The sequence below is a fragment of the Zeus faber genome, assembly GCF_960531495.2.
Source record: "Zeus faber genome assembly, chromosome: 16".
NCBI classification, from domain to species: Eukaryota; Metazoa; Chordata; class Actinopteri; order Zeiformes; family Zeidae; genus Zeus; species Zeus faber.
In genome coordinates, this window is record NC_137202.1 from 2,413,121 (window position 1) to 2,439,795 (window position 26,675).

At 45.5% G+C, this 26,675-nt stretch overlaps 1 protein-coding gene across 1 annotated transcript in view; it reads left to right on the forward strand.

Moving 5' to 3' along the window:
- The first annotated feature begins 445 nt into the window (after nucleotides 1-445).
- Nucleotides 446-26,675, forward strand: part of abcc2 (ATP binding cassette subfamily C member 2) — a 47,752-nt gene continuing 21,522 nt past the window's right edge. Inside the window, exons 1-26 of the mRNA XM_080016118.1 lie at nucleotides 446-893; nucleotides 2,474-2,647; nucleotides 7,461-7,607; nucleotides 7,726-7,863; nucleotides 7,962-8,084; nucleotides 8,205-8,260; nucleotides 8,546-8,792; nucleotides 9,730-9,914; nucleotides 11,545-11,722; nucleotides 12,172-12,426; nucleotides 13,309-13,374; nucleotides 13,717-13,854; nucleotides 13,934-14,080; nucleotides 14,253-14,337; nucleotides 14,456-14,522; nucleotides 14,750-14,876; nucleotides 15,055-15,231; nucleotides 16,230-16,397; nucleotides 17,060-17,231; nucleotides 18,094-18,229; nucleotides 20,597-20,699; nucleotides 20,967-21,186; nucleotides 23,535-23,689; nucleotides 24,120-24,275; nucleotides 25,051-25,250; nucleotides 25,371-25,497. Of these exons, the coding sequence (XP_079872244.1) occupies nucleotides 849-893; nucleotides 2,474-2,647; nucleotides 7,461-7,607; nucleotides 7,726-7,863; nucleotides 7,962-8,084; nucleotides 8,205-8,260; nucleotides 8,546-8,792; nucleotides 9,730-9,914; nucleotides 11,545-11,722; nucleotides 12,172-12,426; nucleotides 13,309-13,374; nucleotides 13,717-13,854; nucleotides 13,934-14,080; nucleotides 14,253-14,337; nucleotides 14,456-14,522; nucleotides 14,750-14,876; nucleotides 15,055-15,231; nucleotides 16,230-16,397; nucleotides 17,060-17,231; nucleotides 18,094-18,229; nucleotides 20,597-20,699; nucleotides 20,967-21,186; nucleotides 23,535-23,689; nucleotides 24,120-24,275; nucleotides 25,051-25,250; nucleotides 25,371-25,497 (3,792 nt within the window). The 5' untranslated portion in view covers nucleotides 446-848. The remainder of the gene's footprint in view (nucleotides 894-2,473; nucleotides 2,648-7,460; nucleotides 7,608-7,725; nucleotides 7,864-7,961; nucleotides 8,085-8,204; nucleotides 8,261-8,545; nucleotides 8,793-9,729; nucleotides 9,915-11,544; nucleotides 11,723-12,171; nucleotides 12,427-13,308; nucleotides 13,375-13,716; nucleotides 13,855-13,933; nucleotides 14,081-14,252; nucleotides 14,338-14,455; nucleotides 14,523-14,749; nucleotides 14,877-15,054; nucleotides 15,232-16,229; nucleotides 16,398-17,059; nucleotides 17,232-18,093; nucleotides 18,230-20,596; nucleotides 20,700-20,966; nucleotides 21,187-23,534; nucleotides 23,690-24,119; nucleotides 24,276-25,050; nucleotides 25,251-25,370; nucleotides 25,498-26,675) is intronic.

Sequence of the window (26,675 nt, forward strand, 5' to 3'; positions counted from 1 at the left end):
CATCTTTCTTCCTCAAAGCCATTCAATGGCCATTGTTCTGCAAAACTTAAAAACAACCTTGTCCTCAGTGATTCTTTGCCTAGCTCTCCAAATGGCCTTCCCAATTCAGTTTCACTCACATCCCCTTGCTGGGTGCCTTTTATTTAGGTGACTCTTATTTTGTTTTACTTGGAAAGAGGCTGCAGTTTGAAAGGGAGAGAGTGAGGAGGGTGAACGGATATGCAGTGACCCAGGAAAAGGGGGCTGAGGTCGCCCCTCTCCTTTTATGGTGAGCTCCCGCTTACCAACAGAACTAGGACAGGGAAGGGGAGGGCTCTGTTTTCATGCTCAAGCATGAAAAGACTGCATTTTGTGCTGGTCTGTTCAAAACACTGAGGGTTGTCGGTCGGCTGCCGAGTGTGTGTGTGTGTGTGTGTGTGTGTGTGTGTGTCTGTGTCTGTGTGTTTGTGTTGTTTTAGTGAAGTGACTAATGACTTCATCGTTAATGACAGAAGACAAAGCCTTGAAAAATATTTTCTAGAAGGGAAGGCTTGGATTTGCAAAGACAGAACTCGGGCTAAACATTAACCTTTTGCCTCTTCACTGACAACCAATCCAGCGGTGGGATACTCGTGTCTCGTGTATGAATATAGAGTTTGGAAGGTCCTCTGTCTGTTTACAAACCTCATAGCTCAAAGTTCTCCACAGTCACACACACACACACACTCATGCAAATGTCTTTGAAGCCACGGAATCGTCTGAGGTGAGTTTGCGGTTGTCTCTAAGCCGTCATAAGCAACGTTGGAGCGGAGTGGCGGATCCGATTCTCTAGTCGTCGGAACGGGATTGGAGCAGATCCCCTGGGGACCATGTCCGCTGCTGCCCTGGAGGAATACTGTGGCTCCGTGTTCTGGGTGAGTGGGATGTCAGGGCTCTGTGTGTCTGGGACAGAGGGACCGGCACCTCGGGAAGCATGGTCCTCATTGAACTAGAGCTGGGATCTCTGGGAGTGTGACTGAATTCATAATTTTTTTGTTTTGTTTTTCAGTCTCAAAGACAGGAAATTTAGGTTTTTGAGGCTTCAACTTTAAATTGAATTAAATTACGTTGACACTCAAATCATTACTATGTAAAACTAATACCATGAACCTAAACATCTTTAGAGTGTGTGAACTCACGTAATGTAAATATATTTCATGTCAATATTTATATTGTTTACGTGTCTATATATATGTCTCTATTTATGATATTTTGTCATACATGAAGTATTTGATTTGTCTAATTTAAGCGAAGCATTACACAACATTAACGCTCTATGTCAAGACCAATGTCAAGTTTAATCAAGTTGAAATGAAAGTCGATTTTAAATTTTTGATAAATGTAGTTATTGTTCAGACATTTATTCCTTTCATCTATTATGTTATTTGTATATAACTTTAATACCTTGGTTTCATACTCACCATTGACTAGCATGTACATGACGCATTGTTCATTAGTGTTAGATGATATGCGTGACAATTCTGAACAGACTTATTTTCCCCTCATATACACAAATATATATATATATATATATATATATATATATATACACAGTATGTATATATATGTGTGTATATATATGTATATATGTATTTATATGAAAATGTTGATCTACTTAGCATTCTGTATGATTTACTGTTCGTTGTTTGAGATCCTGTCAGTGTGTTGTGCTGTACACTTTGAACCCAGAGCACCAGGCCTGTGGTATGCAGGAATTTATTGAATGAGTAGCCTGATAAACAAGTTTGTGATAAATTAATCAATGAAAGAAGGGTTAATACATTGTTAAAAGTAAAAATAAATAAGTGTTCAATGTTTCAATGGCAAAAGGTTTTTGATGTTAATAAAATCTTAATGATGGGATGATTCATTGTGTTCATTAAGTTCATGAATGGAATGTTATTTAGTGACTTCAAAACAAATTCTCCAGCAATTCTTTCACTCCACCGCTCGTTTTCTTACTCTCCAGACACATGTTTTTTTATTTCAACCGGGTGATTTACTAAGTGCAAAGTGCAGTGAGGAGGGACCTGCACTTAGATCACACCTGAGTCATTCTTAATTATATTTCTAATCGGGGGGGGGGGGGGGGGGGATTGACAGTCCCCATGCTTTAATATAATGTGGGCATCCAGGGTCCAGAGCTGGCAGCAGTGTGACTGTCCAGTCTTATACAGGATTAAGACGGGCGTTATGTGTTTAAATGACTCTAGTTTATTTTTAGGTATTTGTTACTTAGCACCACCTTGCAGTATTTATTGTTATACCAATGTTGTTATTACACTAATCTCTGTCGCAATGTAGCTGAATGTTATTCTCCCTTGTAAGTCGCTTTGGATAAAAGCGTCTGCTAAATGACTAAATGTAAATGTAAATGTATTTGATCATTAAATTTTGCTTACCCAGTCTGTGTGTGTGTGTGTGTATGTGTGCCCGTCCTTCCTTGGTGTCACAGAATGCGTCGTTCCTGGACAGCGCGAACCCGGACCTCCCAGTGTGTGTGGAGCAGACGGTGCTGGTGTGGATCCCGCTGGGCTTCCTGTGGCTCTGCGCCCCCCGGCACCTGCTGGTGCTCTGCAGAGGACACGGCAAACATCAGCATCTGTCCAGGTTCTACCTCTGCAAACAGGTAGCATGAATAAGCTTGAACGACAGTACACGTGAAATGCATACTGAACACGGTGGGTCAGAGGACGGATCACGATCACCCCCTGTTTATTCGTCAAAGTACATTTTCATATACAATGAAATTGTTGTGTACTTAATGTATCTAATAATAGGATATGTATTCAATGTATGTATAGAAGATCAGGGGTAGTCATGTTTTTAGGCATTGAAACTGTAACGGTGTGGTTAGGACCCAATTGCAGCACAAAGACAGGCAGGGATATTTGGTAATGTCTTTTATTTGTAGTACTAGTCGGAGACCCCATCCATCTCCACGTCCTCCGCTAAATGGGCCACAAGATCCTCATCGGAGTAGTTGGAGACCCCGTCCATCTCCTCGTCCTCCGCTGAATGGGCCACGACCTCATCGGAGGAGGGACCCCCAGGGTCGACATCCTCCGCCTCTGAAACATTGCTGTAGGACGCAGACAAGAGAGGTGGTGGGGTCTGCGGTCGGGAGGGTTGACCCGGTCTGGAGGGCTGGTCAGGATGGCGCTGATGGAACCTCCTGATGAGGGTGTGGTCCAGAATGTGCCTCGCAGGGACCCAGGACCTCTCCTCCGGGTCCTAACCCTCCCAATCCACCAGGTACTGCAGGCCTCTCCCACGCCGGAGGGAACGTAGGAGACGGCGGACAGAAAAGGCAGGACCCCCGTCAATGAAGCGGAGGAGGCTCCAAGGGGACCAGAGCACTCTCCAGGACTGGCTTGACCTTGGACACGTGGAAGGTGGGATGGACGCGCGTGGACCTGGGGAGCATGAGCCGCACTGCCACCGGGTTGACGACCTTCTCGATCTTGAACGGGCCGATGAACCGAGGAGCCAGCTTCTTAGAGTGCACCTTCAGGGGGAGGTCCCGGGTGGAGAGCCAGACCTTCTGGCCCGGCTGGTACTCTTGGGCCTGGGAGCGGCGACGGTTGGCGGCAGAGGCGTTGCAGCCAGCGGCTCGGAGGAGGGCGGCCCGGGCCCGGGTCCAGGTCCTGCGACAGCGGCGAATGAAGGCCTGGACGGACGGGCAGGAAGCCTCCCTCTCAAGGGACGGGAACAGAGGCGGTTGGAAGCCGTAGGCGCACTGGAAGGGGGAGAGGCCTGTGGCCGAACTGGTCAGGGTGTTGTGGGCACATTCCACCCACAAAAGCTGCTCAGACCTGGAGGACGGGTGTTGAGACGTCATGCAGCAAAGGGCCGTCTCCATCTCCTGGTTCTTCCGCTCCGTTTGACTGTTGGACTGGGGGTGGTAGACTGAGGACAGGCTGACGGTGGCCCACAGGAGCCAACAGAACTCCCTCCACAAGACAGAGGCGAACTGGGGAACCCCGGTCGGATAGAGGCGAACCCCGGTCGGATACAACATCTACCCGGATGCCATGGAGGCGGAAGACGTGATACAACAGTAGCTTGGCCTACGGGAGCTTCGGTAGAGGCACGAAGTGAGCCATCTTGCTGAACCGGTCCACCACGGTCAGGATGGTAGTGTTGCCGCTAGACGGTGGCAGACCGGTGACGAAGTCCAAGGAGATGTGAGACCAGGGGTGATGAGGAACCGGCAGTGGGTGTAGGACACCCGCAGGAGCAAGAAGAGCGGGTTTGTGCTGGTTACAGGTGGGGCAGGCATTGACGAACCCTCGGACGTCCTCACCCAGGGAGGGCCACCAGAAGCGACGCTGGACGACCTCCTTCATCCGCTGGATCCCCGGGTGGCAGGTGAGTCGGGAGTTGTGGGCCCACTGAAGAACCTCGGACCGGAGTTCAGGCAGGACGAACAGATGGTTGGGCGGACATGCGCTGGGTCCAGGTTGGTCCTGGGCGGCGCCTCTGACCTTTTCTTCCACCTCCCAGGTGAGTGTGGCAACTAGACGGGAGGACGGTAGAATGGTGTCAGGGTTAGCAGCGTCTTCCTCCTCTTCCTGGAACTGCCAGGACAGGGCGTCAGGTTTGACATTGCATGACCCCGGCCGATAAGAGAGGGAGAAATTGAACCTGGTAAGGAAGAGCGCCCAACAGGCCTGACGGGAATTCAGTCTCCTGGCGGACTGAATATACTCCAGGTTCTTGTGGTCAGTCCACACCAGGAAGGGCAGCTGGGTTCCCTCTAGCCAGTGTCGCCACTCCTCCAGGGCCAATTTCACGGCGAGAAGCTCCCTATTCCCGATGTCGTAGTTCCTCTCGGCCAGGGTCAAATGCCTGGAGAAGAACGTGCAGGGATGAAGCTTCTGGTCGGAGGACGTTCTCTGGGAGAGAACAGCTCCGACTCCCACGTCGGAGGCGTCCACTTCAACCCCGAACTGCCGTTCGGGGTCAGGCAATACCAGAATGGGGGCTGAAGTGAACCGTGCCTTCAGGGCCAGGAAGGTGTTGTTGGCGGCGGCGGACCACAGAAACGGCACCTTGGAGGAGGTTAGGGCTGTGAGGGGGGCAGCCACCGTGCTGTAGCCTCGGATGAACCTCCGATAGAAGTTGGCAAAACCGAGGAAGCGCTGGAGTTTGCGGATGTCTGGGGCGGGCCAGGTGGTGACGGCGGAGACCTTGGTGGAGTCCATCTGGATGGTCCCCCTCCCCACGACGTACCCCAGGAAGGAGACGGACGGGACGTGAAACTCACACTTCTCTGCCTTCACAAAGAGTGAGTTCTCCAGGAGGCACTGCAGGACCGTCTGGACGTGGTGGACGTGCTCAGCTTGGCATGGGGAGAAGATCAGGATGTCGTTGAGGTACACAAAGACGAATTTGTTAAGCATGTCCCTGAGCACTTCATTGACCAGGGCCTGGAAGACGGCGGGGGCGTTGGTGAGACCAAAGGGCAAACCCAGATATTCGTAGTGACCGGGAGTGTTGAATGCCGTCTTCCATTCGTCCCCCTCTCGAACCCGGACCAGATGGTTGGCGTTGCGTAGGTCGAGCTTGGTGAACACTGTGGCCCCCTCCAGGAGTTTGAAGGCTTATGAGATGAGGGGCAGGGGATAGCGGTTCTTGACCGTAATGTCGTTGAGACTGCGATAGTCAATACAGGGGCGAAGCGACTTGTCCTTCTTCTCCACGAAGACGAAGCCAGCACCCACCGGGGATGAGGAGGGACGGATGATGCCCGCCGCCAGGGCATCGTTAACATAAGTGTCCATGGCCTCTCTCCGGGGCGGACAAGGAGTACAGGCGGCCTCTGCGGGGGGTGGAGCTGGGCTGGAGGTCGATGGCAATATCGTATGGCCTGTGCGGAGGAAGGGATGTCGCCTTGGCCTTGCTGAAGACCTCCCTGAAGTCGAGGTACTCGGCGGGACCCCCAACATGTCAGGTGCGGAGCTGGAGCTGGTGGGTGGCTGAGGTGCGGCGGCTTGCTTCAGGAAGATCTGATGGCACGCAGGACTCTATCCCAGAATAGCCCCTGTGGTCCAGTCGAGGTGTGGGTTGTGACGCCGGAGCCAGGGGAACCCCAGGAGGAGAGGGTGACGAGGTGAGTGCAGGATGCAGAACTGTATCGTCTCGTGGTGGTTGCCGGACAGGAGCATGCGGATGGGCACCGTCTGATGGGTGACTGTCCCCAGGAGGCGGCCATCCAGGGCAGTGGAAGGAACCGGAGAAGGCAGGAGAACTCGACCAACACCCAGCTGCCGTGCTTGGTTATCGTCGATGATGTTCCCATCGGAACCAGAGTCAATAAGTATGGCGAGGGAATGTGAGCATTGGGGCAGCAACAGCCGAGCCTGACACAGGGGACGTGGGTTGGAGGAGGGTTTGGAGGTGTGGCTCACCAGGACCTCCTCCCTCACTGGCGAGCCCGGCCTTTTACCGGACACCCGGAGATGTAGTGTCCAGCTAGACCGCAGTAGAGACAAAGGTTCCCCACCTGGCGTCTCTCCTTCTCCTCCGGTGTGAGGCTGGCCCGACCAACCTGCATGGGAGGGGCCTCAGTCGTGGGTTGACGGGCCGGAAGAGCTGGCGGCCCGGAGGAACCTGGGAGACGGGTTGCTGGGCGGCACTCCACTTGCCTCCGACGCCTCTCTCGCTGCCGGGCCTGGATGCGTCGGTCGATACGGGAAGCAAGCTCCATGATGCCAGCCTGCTGCTAGCAGAGCGTCCTCTGAGGTGGAGGCTAGGACAGCCTCCTGGTGTTGGAGCTGTGACTCCACCCTTCCCAGGCGTGCCAGCAACTCGGGGTTGTGTGCTGGGTCCATTGTTGGCCAGATTGTGGTTAGGACCCAATTGCAGCGCAAAGACAGGCAGGGATATTTGGTAATGTCTTTTATTTGTTGAGCAGACGGAGGACAGGCAGGGAGCAGGCAGGATACGTCGTCAGGGACAGGCAGGTTCGATAACGAGGAGTGCAGACAGAAGACAGACGGGACTGGGCAGGCAGGATACGTGGTCGGAGCGAGGCAGAGTCGGTAGCGGGGAATCAGTCCGGAGAACTGGAGAGTCTGGTGCAAGCATCGAAGACAATCTGGCAATGGGTGACTGGTGAAAGAGGCATGTATAGTGGTTAGATTGCAGATCTCGAGCAGCTGTGTGCGCAGGTTCCTCCGACCCCACTGACTTGCAACGCTTTTTAATTTCCATGTATTTATTAGCAGGCCTCTGGTGTCTTTGTCTGAATTTGTTCTATTTTCATTTATAGAGAGACCAAGGGTTTATAGGGCGTGCCATACATTGGAACATATAGTTATAGATTTTTGATACAATTTATATTTGATATGCCTGAAATTGCCCCAGGAGTGTAAGTTCGTTGACCGAGGTTTTGCGTGCATTGATAAAACAATGTTTTTCCTTCATCCTTCTTCTAGCTTGTAGTTGGCCTGTTGCTCCTGACGGCCGTCGCAGGCCTGGCAGTGACCTTGGGAGAGGATAACGGCCCGGGGAGAGAGGACGGTGACACAAAGAGGAAGGCCGGGGTTTTCTACGCAAACCCCATCCTGTACGCTGTGTCATGGGTAAATAATAGATTTTAAATTACATTTTATTTATTTATTTTTGTTTCTGGTTTTTTTTGCCTGGGGCTCTCTGTGAAAAACAAACGCCTGAGCGTAAGATCCTAATGTTCCTGCCCAGATCCTGGTCCTCCTGTGCCAGGAAGGGGTGAGGCGGAGGGAGGGAAGAGTAGATTCTGCCACACTCTTTCTCTTCTGGTTGCTCCTGGTGATCTGCCACATCTTCCCCTTCCAGACGCTCCTACGAGAGGCACTCATGGTATGCATCAGGAGGTTGGGACTGTTCACAACTGAGGATACTCTAGTGGATGAGCCTTTGCTCAAATCTGCTCAACCATTCTTTTTTTTTCCCCGCAGGAGGAGATCCCGAATGTTCCTCGTTTCTGCCTTTTTAACGTTTCACTTGGACTCAAAGTGGTCGCACTCATCCTCTCTTCCTGGGCCGATATCCCTCCGGAAACAGAGGAACTCGTAAAGAAGGTAATGCAACACGTTGTCTGAAAGAAATATACAATTTTCAGTTGTTGTTTTTTTTTTGCTTTGACTGCATTAAAATTATGCATACTTATTAAAACCTCTTTCAATGCTTTTGCGATACAGAATCCTGAAATAGGGGCGCCGTTTTTAAGCAGAATCACCTTCACCTGGTTCAACAGGTAAACTGTGAAAATCAGCGTTTTGGAAAGAAAGTCAACAGGTCCATCCAATAACAGCAATATCACACACACACACACACACACACACACACACACACACACACACACACACACACACACACGCACACACACTTGCACATGCATACGCACACACACACACACACACACACACACACACACACACACACACACACACACACACACACACACAAACGCATCCAAGTGTCAATTTCATTGGTAGTGTGTGTATCCTTACTGATGTCCATGGTCCCCACTACTTCGCAGTATTGTGGTGAACGGCTACAAGCGGCCTCTGGTTCAGGAAGACTTGTGGGAGCTGAACGAGGCCGACGGCACACAGCACATAAGTCAACGCTTCCACAGCCACATGCAGGTGAAGCTGACAGAGGCCAGGGCCACCTTGCGGAAGAGGTTGCAACAGATAGAGGAGAAGAAAATAGAGGATGCTGCCCCGGAGACTGAGCTCTCCAACGGCCTGGTGAAAGGAGTCAGCCAGCATGTTCTCATGATGGTGAGAACACAGTGAATTCTGGTCTTGGGGAATACAGCAAAGTGTGGGCATTTATGCAAAGAACTGTTGATTGACAAGTTGCAACATTTACATTGATGTAATGATGATTACCTTAGGGATCGATGAGGTAGTGCTGGACGATACAGCCAATAATGTTTTCACAATATGTTTTTTTTATGTCGGTGCCCCTGACTCCCCGGCCTTAGAGTGACATGGCCGGGAAGAGAGCAGAGGAAGCCCCGGAGGTTCCTGCTGCGCAATTGGCTGTTCGTGTTGCGTCTTTGTAGGTCGAGGAAAACGGACTCAAAAAACTATCGAAAAATAAATCTCATTAATTTATCATCGTTATCGTATACGTTTTTGTCGTGGAAATTATCAACTTTGTTTTATCGGCCAGCCTTATGATGAGGGAATGTGCAATGACATCACATATGAACATCAGAGCCCTAAACCCAGAGATAACTGTTATACTTTTAGGAAAGGATATCTGTTATTCCTCCAGAAGAGAGGGACAAAGGTGTCTCCTCAACCTCTTCTCTACTCTACCTCTTCTTATCTCTATCTCTACCTCTACTCAGCTCTACCTCTACACTACCTCTACCTTATCTCTACTCTACCCCTACTTTACCTCCCCCTACATCTACTCCACCCCTACTCAACCTCTGCTCTATCTTTGCTGTACTCTACATCTACTTTTCATCTACTTTACCTCTTCCTCTAATCTCCATTTATCTACTCTACCTCTATTCTACTCAACCCCTACTCTTCCGCAACCCCTTCTTCTACTCTACCTTTACTCTGCCTCTATTTTACTCTACCTCTACCCTTTCCTCTACTCTACTCTACCTCTAAACGTTTTATACATTTAGTAAACATAATGTAATATATGTAATCTAATGGCATTTTAAAAATTCATGCTGTACAAATGTAATTTTAGGAGGAAAAGGATAAGAAAGAAGACAAGAAGAAGGGGAAGAAGGATGATAAGAAGAAAGAGGAGGACTACCCTCAGTCGTGGCTCATACCGACCATCTACAAGTCATTCAAGGGGGTTCTATTTGAATCGGCCTGCTTCAAACTGCTACAAGACCTGCTCGCCTTCGTCTCTCCTCAACTCCTAAAGTGGGTCATGGATTTAACATCTCATTTATTCAAGCGCTCATGTATTCAGAGAAGAATTGCACATTAATTCAACATTTAGGCAAAAAAAATCCCAATCCATTCTTTAAGACTACATTTGTTTTAGCATCTCATATTATTTGTTCTGTTCAATCACATAAGTGATCAGAGTACCAGTGGTGTAAAGTAACAAAATAATAATACTTTTTTTTACTGTACTTAAGTATTTTTTGGGAGTATCTGTACTTTACTTGAGTTAAATATCTTTCTCAACTTTTACTTTTACTAACCCACATTTAACCCAAAATAGCATCCTTTCACTCCAATACATTTCACCTGAACAGCTTTGTTAGTGGCAACAAAATAAAATGGGAGGAAAACTGGTAGTCAATGATGTTAGTGAAGCCGGTTATCACAAGGTTCATTGAGACGCAAGCTGACTTTGTAGCCTGTGTTCAGAGTTGCCAGGTCTGCTGTTTTCCAGAGGAATTGGGCTACTTTTGAAGTGTTGAAATGCTTTTTGTTTTTTTTGTTTGTTTTTGTCCGTTGGGATGTGGCTGGGTTTGTCATAGAGACCTAGCAACACTGCCCATGTTCAGTTTAACTTTTGCAGTATTGTTTTTTCTTATGTCGAGTGAAATATGCGTCTTTCCAAATGAAGTGCCTCTAATGTTTACCAAAAACAGAGAAATACTTACAACCAGAATAAAATCCAAGCAAAAAAAACAAAAAAAAAACAATGAAGATCATAGAAAAAAGTGGCTTTTTTTTCTCCACAGCATTTAATTTGATATTTACTTTTGATCCGTAAGAACATTGACCACCATATAATTTCTTTTGATACTTGAGTATATTTAATATCAGCTGCTTTACTTTTACTCAAGTAGTATTCTAATGCATGATTTTCACTTGTACCAGAGTAGTTTTTTAGTTGTTCTAGTACCTTTTACTGTTTACGGCTGGTTGACCCCTAGAAGTTACATCACTTTGATCGATAATTAGGCCGATTTAAACGCTTGTTTTGTAGAATCTGTGAGAAAAATAGGATGGTAGGATTTTAAATTGGTTTAGTGGAGCAACCTACATACTGTAAATCCAAGGACAGGAACTCATAATCCTCTTTTCGCAAACAATACCCTATCCATTCCCTCAGTTGCCAACTTAAATAGCAACTGATACTGCGAGAGAGAGGGAAAGAGAGAGAGAGAGAAAGATAGAGAGAAAGATAGAGAGAGAGAAAGAAAGAGAGAGAGAGAGAAAGAAAGATAGAAAGAGAGAAAGAAAGAAAGAGAGAGAGAAAGAAGGATAGAAAGAGAGAGATAAAGAGAGAGAGAGAGAGAGAGAGAGAGAGAGAAAGGGGGGGGGGGCAGAATAATGACTGAGAATTAAAGGACACTTTTAGCGCTTTGCCATTGAGGACTCATTTCACACTCAATTAGTTCAGTATCAACACAAATTTTGAATCGCGGCTTTTAGGGGGTTGAGTACCGTTCCTTTTACAGGACAATGTAGACTGGGCATCAATTTGGGAGCCATATAATCCATTTTTAATCATATATAATCCAATCAATATAATCCAAGATTATTCCTGTAATTAGAGCCCCCCTAAACTGTGGAATAAACCCACTTCCAGGATGATGATCTCCTTCGTGTCGGACTCAGCTGAGCACGCCTGGAGAGGCTATCTGTACGCCGTGCTGCTGCTCCTGGTTGCCATTCTGCAGTCGCTTTTCCTGCAGCAGTACTTCCAGCGCTGCTTTGTCATGGGGATGCAGGTCCGCACCGCCATCATGGCTGCAGTGTACAAGAAGGTAAGTGAGGGGTTTTTGTGTAGATTAATAAAAATGTCCATTATATATATATATATATATATATATATATGGACCCCTAGGTGTGCTATGACCCCACCTAGGGGAGTTTGAGGGTCGACCACAGGTCATATCATGGCCCCAGCCACCAGTTTTGTAGAAACAGGACTTCATTTCAAAAGCTTTTTAAAAATCTCATATTCTTCCTCCTCTTTTCTTTTCACTCTCCTTCATTTACTGTGTTTAACCCTTTTCAGTGTTTTCTATTGCTGTATGGTCTGTGGAGTATTATGTGCATTTTTTCTTGTTTTCTTTTAATACATCTATACTTACTGTATTTGTGAAGTTATGTTTGCTGGATACATTACCAGATAAGTTGCTATTAAAACTCAAAACTCACCCTCTCTCTCTCTCTCTCTCTCTCTCTTTCTCTCTCCCTCGCTCTCTTGCAGGCGTTGGTGGTGTCCAACGACACCCGGAAGGAGTCCACAGTGGGGGACACGGTTAACCTGATGTCCGCAGATGCCCAGCGTTTCAACGACGTCACCAACTTCATCCACCTGTTGTGGTCCTGCCCGCTGCAGATCGCGCTCTCCATCGCCTTCCTGTGGCTGGAGCTGGGGCCCTCCGTACTTGCCGGCCTCGCAGTGATGGTGATGATGGTGCCAATCAACGGACTACTGGCCACCAAGGCCAGAAGCCTGCAGGTGAGCTTACTCCTTCACTGTAGGCTCCGTATTTCCCAGAAGTCACAGTCTCCGAAGGAGACGTCAATAATATGAGAGGAGATATCTGACAGGAAGAGAAATCATGAAAAGGGCAGACACACAATATTTTTCGGTCAATTTTTTGGTTTATTGCATATATTGCCAGTTTTTCTTGTTTCCATTACATTGGTCATTTAGCAAACCCTTTTGTTCAACAACTATTCATACACCGATGGAGGCAGCCATGCAGGGCTCAAAGCCTTGCATGAAAACATCTGGAGAAAAAGGTGTTCATACTGTGACTTATGGTTCATATTTCATTCATTTATTTTTTTATGTGCTGTCAGCAGGCTTGGCATACAGCACTGAGTACTTATATGCCATTGACTGTACAAAAAAAACCCCACTAACACCCGCTAACGTCTGGATTTTGTCTTTCGTGGGAAAGGTTACAATCATCATTCATTCCCGGGACAATGACTCTGCAGTAAACATGGGCATCTATCGGCTTCAGCTCTGTCTGCAGTGTTGCACACATTAACTTAAAATGCATGCATGTGTGTGAAATAAGCATTAAAGGCAACGCCGCTGCCAAACTATATTTTGCAGGCACTGCCCACAGAACAGATGCCCAGAGCTGGGCCTGCTCTACTACCGAGGAGGTAGAGCTACTCCTGAAAAGCTGCGCAGTGGGAGAAAGGCCACACCGTGACCCACCCACATTTCATAAATTTCCTTTGATGTCCTTTTCACTATAAGCTGTCTTTGTGGATGTCACATTTTAAAAATCGTAATTTTGTTGCAGCTGATGTTGTTAGGGTGAGCTTGTGATCCGCATTGAAAAGGTTGAAAAATAAGCTGTTCTCCTTCACTGACTTTCAGATTGAGAACATGAAATTCAAGGACCAAAGAATGAAAATCATAAATGAAATCCTAAATGGCATAAAGGTGAGTGTGCACAAGCTGTTTGTCCCATTGTGCTCATTGTGCGTCTAACTGTGGTAGACAACAATAGTCAGGGTAGTTATTCCTGCATCAAGTGGATTTTACTTTCTTTGGTATTCGAAAAGTGTTTTGGCCCAGCAGGATGGCGGAAGAAAGCTGTTTGTGTTCAAGAGTCAGCCCTGCTTGGCCTTTATTGTAATGTGTTCCCCACCTGTGGGTTATTGGCAACGACTACAGAGATTTGAGGAGCTGCACTTTTCTGACACCCACCATATTCCTCCAGTTGTAATTTTTTTTCCCAGAGCCTCCTCTGCCTCACCCTTTCTCCTCCCCTCTGTGCTCCAGATCCTGAAGCTGTATGCCTGGGAGCCGTCGTTCCAGGCGCAGGTGGAGGGCATCAGGGGACAGGAGCTTCAGGTCATGAGGAAGTTTGCCTACCTCACCTCCGTCTCCACCTTCATCTTCTCCTGCGCTCCATCTCTTGTGAGTGCTAATGTGATAATCACTTGTCAACATTTTGACTTGTGCAAGTTATTTTCTGAAGCTCTCTTATCTTCTCTAGGTCTCCCTGGCCACCTTTGCTGTCTTCGTCGGGGTGAGCTCCGACAACGTGTTGAACGCAGAGAAAGCTTTCACTGCGATCTCCCTCTTCAACATCCTTCGATTTCCCCTCGCCATGCTCCCAATGCTCATCGCCTCAATGGTGCAGGTAGGGGGCACACTCACACACTGAAACAACTGAACCATCCCTATCCCACAATCCCAACATGAATGGCTTTATCTGTCCTGTTACATGGAGGACAGATGCAGCATAGACAAATCTTTCGCACAATATATCTATAATTTACATATAGTATTGACCTGGCTGTTTATCTGTCCAGACAGCAGTGTCCCGGAAGCGCCTGGAGAAGTTCCTGGGAGGCGATGACCTGGACAGCAACATTGTGCACCATGACTCCAGCTTTAGTAAGTCCAGGCATGTCTGGACCCCGAACAGTAGTGATTCTCAACCTGCAATGAAATTACCATTTGCTCTTTTGTTTCTGTCTGTCCTTCCTTTTCCATGTATTTGTCTTCCTGCCAGATACCGCCATTAGCATTTGTGATGGTACGTTCACTTGGGACAGAAAAGCAGAACCGATTCTGAAGAAGTAAGTGCGTTTCTTTATGCTCAGTATGTGTACTTTGAAGAAACCCTGACCCTTGGACATAGGTCACATTGTCCTGAACATATTATTGTTATACAGTATATGGATTCTGACTCTGTGTGTGTGTGTGTGTGTGTGTGTGTGTGTGTGTGTGTGTGTGTGTGTGTGTGTGTGTGTGTGTGTGTGTGTGTGTGTGTGTGTGTGTGTGTGTGTGTCTGTTTATTTTTCAGTGTCTCTTTAGATATTGGTCGAGGTCGACTGGTGGCGGTGGTAGGAGCCGTGGGCTCTGGGAAATCTTCTCTCATATCGGTGCTACTCGGTGAAATGCAAAGTGTCAAAGGCTTCGTCAACATTCAGGTGATATTTCCACACATGGTTTTAATGCATCTGTAATTGTTCAATGTTCTTTTGGGCTCATATTGGTATTTTGACTTGGGTAAAATACCAAAACCATCAATCCACCATTTCAGAACATTTTTTCAATCCGCTCTTTAATGTCTTTTTATAATGTTTATTTATTTATTTTTTTCTTCAGGGTTCCGTTGCTTATGTTCCGCAGCAGTCCTGGATCCAAAATGCCACCCTGAAAGATAACATTCTATTTGGCTCCCCCAACGACAGCAAGAGGTTCCAGCAGGTGGTGGATGCCTGCGCCCTGACCCCGGACCTGGAGCTGCTGCCTGGGGGAGAGCTCACAGAGATCGGGGAGAAGGTCTGACTGACCTTGAGCATTTAGAGCTTAAAATGATTATGGTTGTGTGTGTGTGTGTGTGTGTGTGTGTGTGTGTGTGTGTGTGTGTGTGTGTGTGTGTGTGTGTGTGTGTGTGTGTGTGTGTGTGTGTGTGTGTGTGTGGGCTTTTTTATTACACACGACTGCCACCAATCCCCCTCTTTGAAGAATGATCTTACCATGTTTTGATCTATAAACAACTATTCATCATTACTAGGGGGGAGAATCACCACCAGTGAGACAATCACCATGGGTGAGACCAATACATTTAAAATCAAACAACATAATGTACCTGGAAAAACATAAACATAGAGACATCAGATGACAACATGTGTCAACAAAATATGATTAATTAAGTCCAGGAAAATTGGAACAGCAGTTCAGCACGTGTCCTCTTCCTGTGATAGCTATGGCAGTAAATGAGGGAGGAAAGGAGAGGGATGTAATCAGGAGGGTGTCCTTCCTGGGATGTGTTTGAAGCAGGTGCTGGTGGTGTGTGTGACTGTGATGAGTCCACCTGAATGTGTGTGTGTTTCCAAACAGTGGTTAATTCTGAGGTTTGTGTTCACACTACCACAAACATTCTGGGATATCTAAACCTAATACCAATGTGATGTGAAATATCTGCATTGAGTTCCCATTCCATGTTTTATCTTAACTTAGTGACACTTCCATCTTCTATCGGATTTCTGCATTGAACAAATTAACAAAAGATAATAAAGTCAGGGGGTCTTCAAAATCTGGGATTTCACTATTATTGTAATAGTGAAAGGTGAATTCCTTTTTAGAATACAGGCAATGTGGCATTGTGTGGCAATGTGTGAGTGTGTGTGTGTGTGTGTGTGTGTTTGTGCTGTGTGCGCGCTTTCTGTTTACACTCACTCTACAGTCTAACAAATAAAGGGAAAGAGATCATTTTAAAGCTTATTATATCCTGGATTCTCTCCTGTCTATTCTCCTCTCCTCTCCTCCTCGCTCAGGGCATCAACCTCTCAGGGGGGCAGAAGCAGCGTGTCAGCCTGGCCAGAGCAGCATACAGCCATGCTGATATTTACCTGCTGGACGACCCTCTGTCTGCCGTGGACTCCCACGTGGGCAAACACCTTTTCGACAGGGTGATTGGACCCAGTGGGATTCTCAGAGACAAGGTTAGCCAATCCCGAAATATTTCCTATATTAAAGGATTCACATTAACTGATTCATAGAACACATAATTGAGGCTGCACAAATGCATGCATTTTTTTTAAACCAAGTCCCAGTACTGAGTACTCACTCTTGGTAATTGACAATACTGCTTACCGATACAAATACTGAAAACTTTAGCTACAAAAATAGGTGGATCACTCATTTTGAGGTTTGTTATTTTCAGTAATTGATTTATTCAGTTATTCGAAAATTAAAATATAATCTTGCTTTTAGCAGCAACAACAATATTTGTGTAGTTGGTATCTGAACATTTTTATGACTATGTTTACTTGAACAATATACCAGATCTTATACCCAATGCTGGTACCAATATTTTTGCATTCATAACATACCACATTTCTTAATGATACATTAGCATCTTTTTTGCCCAAAATGTAAAAATAACTCACAAACTATATTATATATCCATACTGTTATTGAGCCTTATTGACCTATATGATATTATTTTCTTTCAAACAATCAACAGCTTGTGGTTGCTCGTATTTCCTTTTTCAGAACTCACAACTTTTTATTCCTGTTCATTTCTTATTTTTAGTTTATTTATTTTAATTATTATAATAATCAGGTTAACTGCTGAGTCTCAGATTGTGTTTTGTCCACACAGACGCGCATCCTCGTGACGCACAACATCAGCTTCCTACCCTACGTGGATGAAATAATGGTCCTGGTGGACGGGGTGGTGTCGGAGGTGGGTTCCTACCAGAGCCTCCGAGCCAGCAAAGGGGCTTTCTCCCAGTTCCTCGACACATACGCCAAAGAGGAGAACAATAAGTCAGGTAAAGAACTCACTTACTCATTTCTTTGCTTTATAAGCCTCTTTCCCACATGGAATCCTTAACATTGCTGGATAAAAAATATCCGGCAAAGGCAGTACAGTACGTAGTAATTCCCACACAGCCTCCCTTATGGAAAAGTTCTGTGTTGATTCTGTTCCCACATAGACGACTGTTACGGATACTTGGCATTATGCTCACGTGAGAGGTGTCTAATATCACACGAGACAAGGCAATAGATTATTTGTTAGATCAGCGCTTCACTCCCTGTCTCCCCGCCCCATGGACTCTTCCCTCCGCTGATGGAGCTGGGACAGAGCCCTCGTCCCCGGACACAATAACCCTAACCCAATGTTATTAAATCAGTGTGATCACTTTCAACCTCCTCCACTCTCTGCCTCTGGAGAAGGAACGTTCTCCACCCATTCTACCTCTCCCTGTCCGCTGCTCCCTCCGCGCTGCTGTTCAGCTGGTGGGCGAGCAAAGGGCTTGCGCCCGATGTCACCACATAGTCACACTGACACCTAACTCTAAAAGATGCGGCCAGTGTCTGAGTGGTATTTCTAAGAAGAAAAGGACCTGTCTCCGCAGAGACTGGATGTGTTTCAGTTTCTCGTCTTTGCAGCCGAGCTCCACTTTAATATAAGCAGTCAGGAATCAATTACTGAAAATAATTGACACAGTGTCTTCAGTCTACTCAGTACTCGCCTGAAAAAGATTTATTATTTGGTATTTGTGCCCTTCCCTCTTTAAAACCTTAGACTTAGCCCTGTGCCTCAGATCTCAACAGTATGTCGGCGTTTTTACAATTGTTTATCCATGTTAGCCGTCGTGGAAAGATAATGTTGACAAAGTATCTCCGCAGACTTCTGCGAGGAGGGCGGAGTGGTGGAGCTCATCCCGGACGGAGAGGACCCGCAGGCCGACTGCGCTCTGGAAGACGCCGTCTCGGCGACGCTCAAGAGAGAGAGCAGCATCCGCCGCAGCCAGCGCAAGGGCAGGTGAGAGAGAGAGAGAGAGAGAGACAGACAGACAGACAGAGACAGACAGACAGACAGACAGAGATTTTGTGTGTTTGACAGGCGGTTTTAATGTTCTAGAGGGATCTATGCTCCTCATTTCTCTCTTTCGTGTTTGTCTCATGATTTGTATCTTAATTGACTATGCAGCATAACAGAGCGTCATGTACCACTCAAACTGCACACTGAGTGGTGGGTGTCTGGTAACCGGATCGGTGCTGTGCAGTTTGGGTGGTGGGTGTCTTTTATCTGGATATGTGGTGTGCAGTTTGGGTGGTGGGTGTCTGGTTACTGGATAGGTGGTGTGCAGTATGGTAGGGGTTTGCATTAAACGTAGGAGGGGGGGGTGCTGGGGCACAGTCTGGTCCAGTTGGGGTCCGAGGAAATGCTGTCCAGCCTACTGCTCCCCTGTATTGATCTGATGTGCTTTGCCTATCTCCAAGTGCAAAAACCCATTACCTACACCATACAGTAGGCCGAGGGTTTCTGGGATGGGAGGGGTGCGGGCTATGTGGATAGGGTTGTGGCAGGAGGCTGCGATCTTGCCCGTCACCCTCCTGCCTAGCATGCTCCACGTCTATCCTGCAATTTTAATACCACTCATATTAGCTTAGATGTACTGTATACACACACACAAATCTTACTCCGAATAACACACCTGAATTATTGGGGTTCGATGTGCTTGGAGGACCCTCGCCCTCACACTCCACAATTTTAAATGCAATTACCAACAGCACACATTGAGCGCTGGGATTTCTGGGATAGCGCTGGTGGGTTGGTGCAGGGGTGTGGTTGGCCGGGAGGGCAATCGGATGGGCCCCCTGCTGGCTGGGTTAGACTCCTGGCAGCTTTTCTTCCCTGGTGCCAGATGGTTTCTGGCCTGCTGCGACCAGGTGGGGCCGCAGGTTGCACCGCCGGGTGCTTTCCAGGGCCCCTATGAGGGTGCTCACCATCGTGGGTGTGGGTTTAGGTGCAGAATTGGCTGTTGGCCTTGCTTCCGCTGCTTCTCTGCGCCGGGTGCCTCGGCTTCCCACAGTGGTGGAGGGGCCTCATATCTGGCTGTCCTGCACTGTGGGTACTTGTTTACGTGAGTGGGCGCCCAGGCTTGTGACTGGGTGAGGCATCTAGCTGGTACTGCGGGGAACTTCACCTGCGGGGCGGGCGGTTTTGGCAGGGTGTCGATTTGTCGGCATGGGACCTGGCTGGAGGCCTGTGGTCCGTGCCTGGCTCCAGGGGCCCTGGTTCTGCACTTGCTGGTGCGTCTTATGCTAGCATGTGGAGGTTGGTTGTATGTGTACGCTTCAGGGGTGCAGGGTCTCCTCGCGCTTTATGCTCCTCGTGCGTGCTTGGGTGTTGCTCTGCGGGCTCCCAGCTTCTCTGGGGGCTGGTCTTCTGTGGCTGCAGGGAATGGGGCTTAGAGCTTTCCTGCTGTTATGGAGTGTCTATTCTCAGCGGTGGCTGCAGGGCCTTTTCTGCTGCTTGGAGGCGCAATGATATAATTCTGACCTCATATACCAGAACTAATTCAGACAAGCCTCTTGCACTCACAGGTGGACACAGCACACACACACACACACACACACACACACACACACACACACACACACACACACACACACACACACACACACACACACACACACACACACACACACACACACAAAGACCCTCTTGATTACATCCTCTTTTTCTCCCTCCTTTACTGCCATATCTTGTCGATACATGTTTATGTTTCTATGTTTATTTGTCTCATCAGTGGTGACTCCCCCCTCTTGGAGTCGTCATGATGATTCGTTGCTTATAGACCAAAACATGCTAAGATCATTCTTCAAAGAGGGGGATTAGTGGTGGTTCTGTACAACAAAAAGCTGTGCTCTTGTCATCCTACAGGGCGTTATTACAGCAGTTCTTGATGATTAAATAATGAATAAAGAGTTGCATTGCAGGATGAGAAGTTGAACTTCACTTGCAGACTAACTCTGTCCTAGATGCATTGGCACAAATACTCTGTGCTGTATGGCAAGCATGCTGACAAAATAATAATAATAATAATGATAATAATTATAATAATAATAATGATAAGAATAATCGAATAAGTAGCTGAAGACAGAGTAAAATGTAGATCTAAAGTTAAAGAGTGGAGCCATAAAATATTGTAAGTATGATTAAGATCAAATTCAAGATTAGAAATTAAAGTGAATATGGGGGGTCAGAAGTACAATAGTTACATTTAAACATCACAAAACTCTCCATGTTTCTTTCTTTCTTTCTTTCTTTCTTTCTTTCTTTCTTTCTTTCTTTCTTTCTCTATTTCTCTTTCTCCCTCTATCTCTCTCTTGTTGAGTGCAGTTTCAAGCTAAGAAAGACGAACTCTGTAAAAAAACTTGAGGACCTTGGAGACTCCAAAAAAGGCCAAAGGCTGATCGAAAAGGAGACCATGGAGACAGGAAAGGTAAGTTCAGTCAGCACACACAGACACATCAGTGCATCACATAGCAGCTGTAACATCCCGGAGCTCCTACACGCTATACACACACACACAGACACACACACACACACACACACACACACACACACACACACACACACACACACACACACACACACACACACACACACACACACACAGACACACACACACACATACACATACAGACTACATACAAACACATGAATTTTGAGCTGCTGTAACACCTCTATGCCTGGGCTCATGTTGCAGGTGAAGTTTTCGGTGTACCTGCAGTACCTGCGGGCTATGGGCTGGGGTACCTCCACCATGGTCTTCGTGGCCTACTTCATCCAGAACATCGCCTTCATTGGGCAAAACCTGTGGCTGAGCCTCTGGACGAACGACGCGGAGGACTACTTAAACATGACCTACCCCGCCTGGAAGAGGGACACCCGGGTCGGGGTGTTCGGGGCCCTGGGCGTGGCTCAGGGTAAGCACTCGGAACCTTGTTACCTTGTTCTAATTTAGCCTCAAATTGTTGATTTAATTAACCATTGAATCTATCTGTCTATCTATCTATTTATCTATCTATCTATCTATCTATCTATCTATCTATCTATCTATCTATCTATCTATCTATCTATCTATCTATCTATCTATCTATCTATCTATCTATATCAACCAAAAATAGGTTTTTTTATCCTTTGGCCTCTACCTTTATTTCTACACAATATTTAGTATAAGTAAGTATTGTGAGTCAAATAAATTCTAGCACGAATGCAAAAACATCAAATCAGTATCACAAAAAGCCCTTCACAATTTCAGCCATGACATCGCTGGTTTCCACATGAATGGCTGTGTCTCTTTCATCTCATTCTATTTGGTCTATTTTTGACGCAGGAACACCCTGTGTACTATTTTCTCATGCTTGTCATGGACCCAAAGCTCTTGCATTGAAAATTATATATATATATTGTGGAAGAAATTTTTCTGCAATGATCGGTGAGGTTAATCTGCCCGCTACAAGAAAACAAAAACTGAGAATATTCAAGATTATTTATTCTGCAGAATAAAGAGAAAGGTTCAGTACTGCTCCAAAGCAGTGTTCTGATCAAGAGGGCTTTGTACAACAACAGAGGGTGTGGCTTGTGTCAGAAGTCATTTACAAGTCTGTGTCCCTCAACTGTCTCCCTGGATGTTACATCAAAAAGTGAATTCACAGGATCTTGTAAATGACCTGGCAAACGCGGATTACAATCCCTTACAATGCACCTCCAGGCTCCCCTGGGGTTATTCCTCATCTCCATACAAGGTAAACAGGACGAAATGTGATTTGGTTCTTCAATGTTAGAATTGACATTGCAGAGAGAAAGAACATTTCTCTTGACATAAAAACAGAGACAATGGGAAAACAGAGACAATGTTTTATGATCGTAAGCATTTTATATCTATATATATATATATAGATATTGTGAGAGAAAAATGTATATATATATATATATATATACTGTATATATGATCAATCCTGGCTGGGTCGCCTGGGTGAAGGTGTTTGATTGCTGAAAGACCTGAAACACCCAATGAACCCAGGTAACATCACTGATTATGTGTCCAAGTGCATTACAAGATGATGTATGTCACAAGTATATATATTAATAAAACAAGAATTATTTGAAATTAATTTGTGTTATTCTGATAAGATGAGTAACAGGGTTGAATAAGTTAGAGTGACACACTCAAACAAGGCTGAAAAGATTTCAAAAATATGAAGAATAGAAGGGAGGACTTACCTTTGGTCATCCTATTTCATTGTGCAAGCAATCAAGCAAATGGCTTGATGATGTCATTTCCTCTGTGTCCTGTGTTTTTGTTCTATTTTTCACAGTTTTTTTCTCTTCCTCTGCCAGGCTAAATAGGTTTCAGTAACAGGGTCGAGTGCATGTTGCGGGACACGACTTCAGTGCATACTTACTATTATTTTAAATATGTTCATGATTAAACAAATTGTTTTAACAATTACAAGAGACATATCAAACAAATCATACCAAAAAAAAAGTTGATTTAAAACATTTTAAAACAACTGTTATATTTGGTATGCAAGTTGGTCATCAAGAAGGTGGGACAAGAGAAATATATCATTTTAGGGGGTGCTCGTGAGCTATTTGATATTTTAAATAATATTTTCGAAACAGTTTTTCTACAACTATATTTACATTTTATTACAGGACAAGTATAATTTACACAACAAGTGCAAGTTTTAGTATTTTGTGCACGGATTATTTGAAATTTCATGGGTGGAACAGAAAATGTCCCCCAATTCTGGAATGTCCCATCTGCAAACTAATTTATCTTCGTACATGATGATATCTTGAGGCTATTTTTAAGCTCCACCCAGGAAGTTATATACAGTACACAGCAGATTTCTGTGTACATAATTATGATGATATCCTGTACAGATGCTTGATCTCAGCAACACAGCCTGACTAAACAGAGCTTCCTACACTTCCTGTTGGGGATTAGGGCAGATGTACATGATATAATTCATGTGTTAGGGAAATATGTTGCCTTGGATGAGGTTTGTGTCATACTTAATACATATTATAATGAGTAATTAATTTAACTTCTAAAGTAACTAAGGCTTCTCTCTTCAAACTCCCATTACTGTGAATAGTTAGTCATTTTTTCTCCTTTGGTTCATTTGGAAATTTGTGCCTCTCACTTGTAAAAGCATTGCTATGTCTGGAGAAAACCATCCCTGCAGTGTATTCTATTGTTTGTTTATTGATATTCATGCTGACCACAGTGTGGGGATGAAATGAGTGATCTCTCTTTTCAAAGGCGTCTTTGTGTTCATTGGTACTCTGCTCCTCGCCAATGGTTCGGTGGCCGCCTCTTGCATCCTGCACGCCAAGTTGCTGCACAACATCCTGCGAGTTCCCATGGTCTTCTTTGACACCACACCCACAGGAAGATTGGTCAACCGCTTTGCAAAGGTGGGGGCTGTTATACCTTTTCATAACATGGAGTTTTTGTCAACGAGTTGAGGGTCAGAAAGTAGTTATTTCTATTGCTGCAATGCTGAGCATATACAGTTCCTTTATATGAACGATATAGATGAATCATAGAAGGGAAGTAATGCTTTGTTAATATTATCATACATGTAACATTTGGGTTTGGCATCCGGGCTCTACTTCTCATTAACTGCCACCAACGGCATAGATCACATTTTTGGAAAACGGAAGTGATAAGCTCAAATAAGAATGGATGCTGGGGAGGTGGATGGATGGATAATGGGGAGATGGTGAGAGCACAACAACAGCAGCCAAAACATAATGAGCTTGATATGTTTGACACAACTCAAGTCATTGGGTTTTACATGTTACCCTACTTGCTCAATTTTAACGGTGGCTGTCTGTCCTGAAGGACATTTTCACAGTGGATGAAGCCATCCCCCAATCCTTTCGCTCCTGGATCCTGTGTCTGCTTGGCGTACTGGGGACACTGTTTGTCATCTGTCTGGCCACGCCGTTCTTCACCATCATCATAATTCCTTTGGCCGTGGTCTACTACTTTGTGCAGGTAAGCGGAAGGACACTGGATTTAAAACTGGAGGACAATGAAACAAAATGGAATAGGAAGGAGTAGGGCTGTGCAATATGGCCAAAATCTTCTTTCCCGATATAGGTTATTTTATATCTTGATAACAATATACTGTATATTGCCTTATAGCACAATTCTGTATATTCAATTCATAAATAGTTTATATTAAAAAATAAAAATACATTGTAAAGCCTCTTTGTGATGTGGCACAGCACTGGAGGCACTTGTCTAGGCTCTCAAATTCACAGGGAGGCAAAATAAGCGACATACTGTGTATATCAAAATCAAGCTTATTTGCAAAATTGAATATATAATCTTTAATTCACTGAAACCTTGGCCTAAACGTAATCGACAGACAAAAAGCTGCTTTGGTTCGGCTCGGTCATCACCCTCCCTCACCTTATGTTGTCGCGGTGTGGTAGCAGACGAGCAAATGTTGCATCCAATGAGTAATTTCCCGAAGCGTGACGTTCCGCCATTTTTGTTTGCACTCTCTCCCATATGCAGATAATGTAAAGCACCGTGACATAAAGTATTTCCGTAAAGTGGTTCTGCCGCTGATTTGTGACATAGCAATAGAAACGGTATAAAAAGATATATACGATGGTCATTTCTCTATCATCTTATGATATACAGTATATCATCATATCGCCCAGCCCTGGGAAGGGGCATGATTCAGCTTTTCTTCAAGCCAGGGAATAGGAAATTCGTCTTCACACTTGAATGATTATTTTCAACTTTTCCCCGTCTCCAGCGTTTCTATGTGGCGTCCTCCAGGCAGCTGCGCAGGCTGGACTCTGTCTCCCGCTCCCCCATCTATTCACACTTTGGAGAGACAGTGTCGGGTCTGTCAGTGATCAGAGCCTATGGCCACCAGGAAAGGTTCCTGAAACACAATGAAAAAACCATTGACGAAAACCTGAAGAGCGTTTACCCATGGATAGTGTCCAACAGGTTGGAACATAACATGAAATGCCTTTCAGCAGGCAGTGCACACTGCTGCTCATGCACCTTCTATTTGATACTCTGTAGATTAAACTATAATGAGTGTCTGTGATTCTGTGTATGCTACAGATGGCTGGCCATCCGCCTCGAGTTCCTCGGCAACCTGGTGGTATTTTTTGCTGCTCTGTTTGCTGTAATTTCCCGAGAATCGCTGGATAGTGGCCTCGTCGGCCTTGCTATTTCCTATGCCCTCAATGTAAGTTTTCAATATGGACTGACCCACACACACAAACAGAAAAGTCTATATGTGTTTACTATTTTGCCCTTTACTGGTGGTGGTGGCCATCAGGGTTGGGTCGTATCAATTTGAAATGTAGATAGTTACTGAATACAGACTACACAGCAATGGTTGTAATATTTCATGTAAACCCCAGGATCACCACAAATTTCAATTTCAGCAATCTGAAAAAGCTTGGATTACATTTAATTACTTAAATCATAGTTACAGTTGAAATTTGCACAACATTAAGCCAGAAATAAACAAATTCCAGTTCCAGAAATATTACCATCTGGAGAAAAGTGTTTCCACTGATGAAAATACAATATGACAGTGGTGATCCTACGGGATCAAATGTTCATATAATGTCAAAGTTGGGTATATGTTTATGTTTTTGTTTTAATCTGTTTGGTAATCAAATTGGCCTTATTATGAACACTGTTCATGTTAGACTGTTTTTTTTTTGTTTATTTGTTTCTTTGCCATTCTCTAACCATCTAATTACATCGTAAACTAGTGGCTATTTGTAAATAGTCAAGCGAAATCTACCGATATTGGCATCTTGAATGACTAAATGACTAAATAATTGTAATATTGTAATACCCAGGCATACTGATGAACTATTTTAGAAATTAAAATTCCACTTGTTATGTTACCAAAAGGTACCGTTATATGGTTTATAAAATTATTAAACTATCATAATATATGACATTATCAATGGGGCACCACTTAAAATTTAGGATGAACAAAAGATAAACCACATTAGAAAAAAAATCTTTGTTCATTATGCCACATGCTTTTGGATGGTGGCCGGTGAAATGAGGCCTCTGCATTTGACCCATCCTGGCTTGTCCTTCTTAGGGGGGGCAGCCAGGAGCAGTGGGCAGCATTCGTCAATGCGCCCGGGGACCTGGTTGCAAATGTCCGTCGCTGGTCAGATGATGAGTATGAGTTTGGTGGGGGTCCTTACTGTTGTTAGATGGAGGAAACCCCATGTGAACACAGGGAGAACATGTAAACTCCACACAGAAAGGCTCCTAAATCGGAAGATAACCCTCCGGACCATGGTGCCAACAATCGAACCCAGGACCTTCTTGCTGTGCGGCAGCAGTGCAATGCACTGCGCCACCGTGCCACATTATCTAGAATTAACTGCT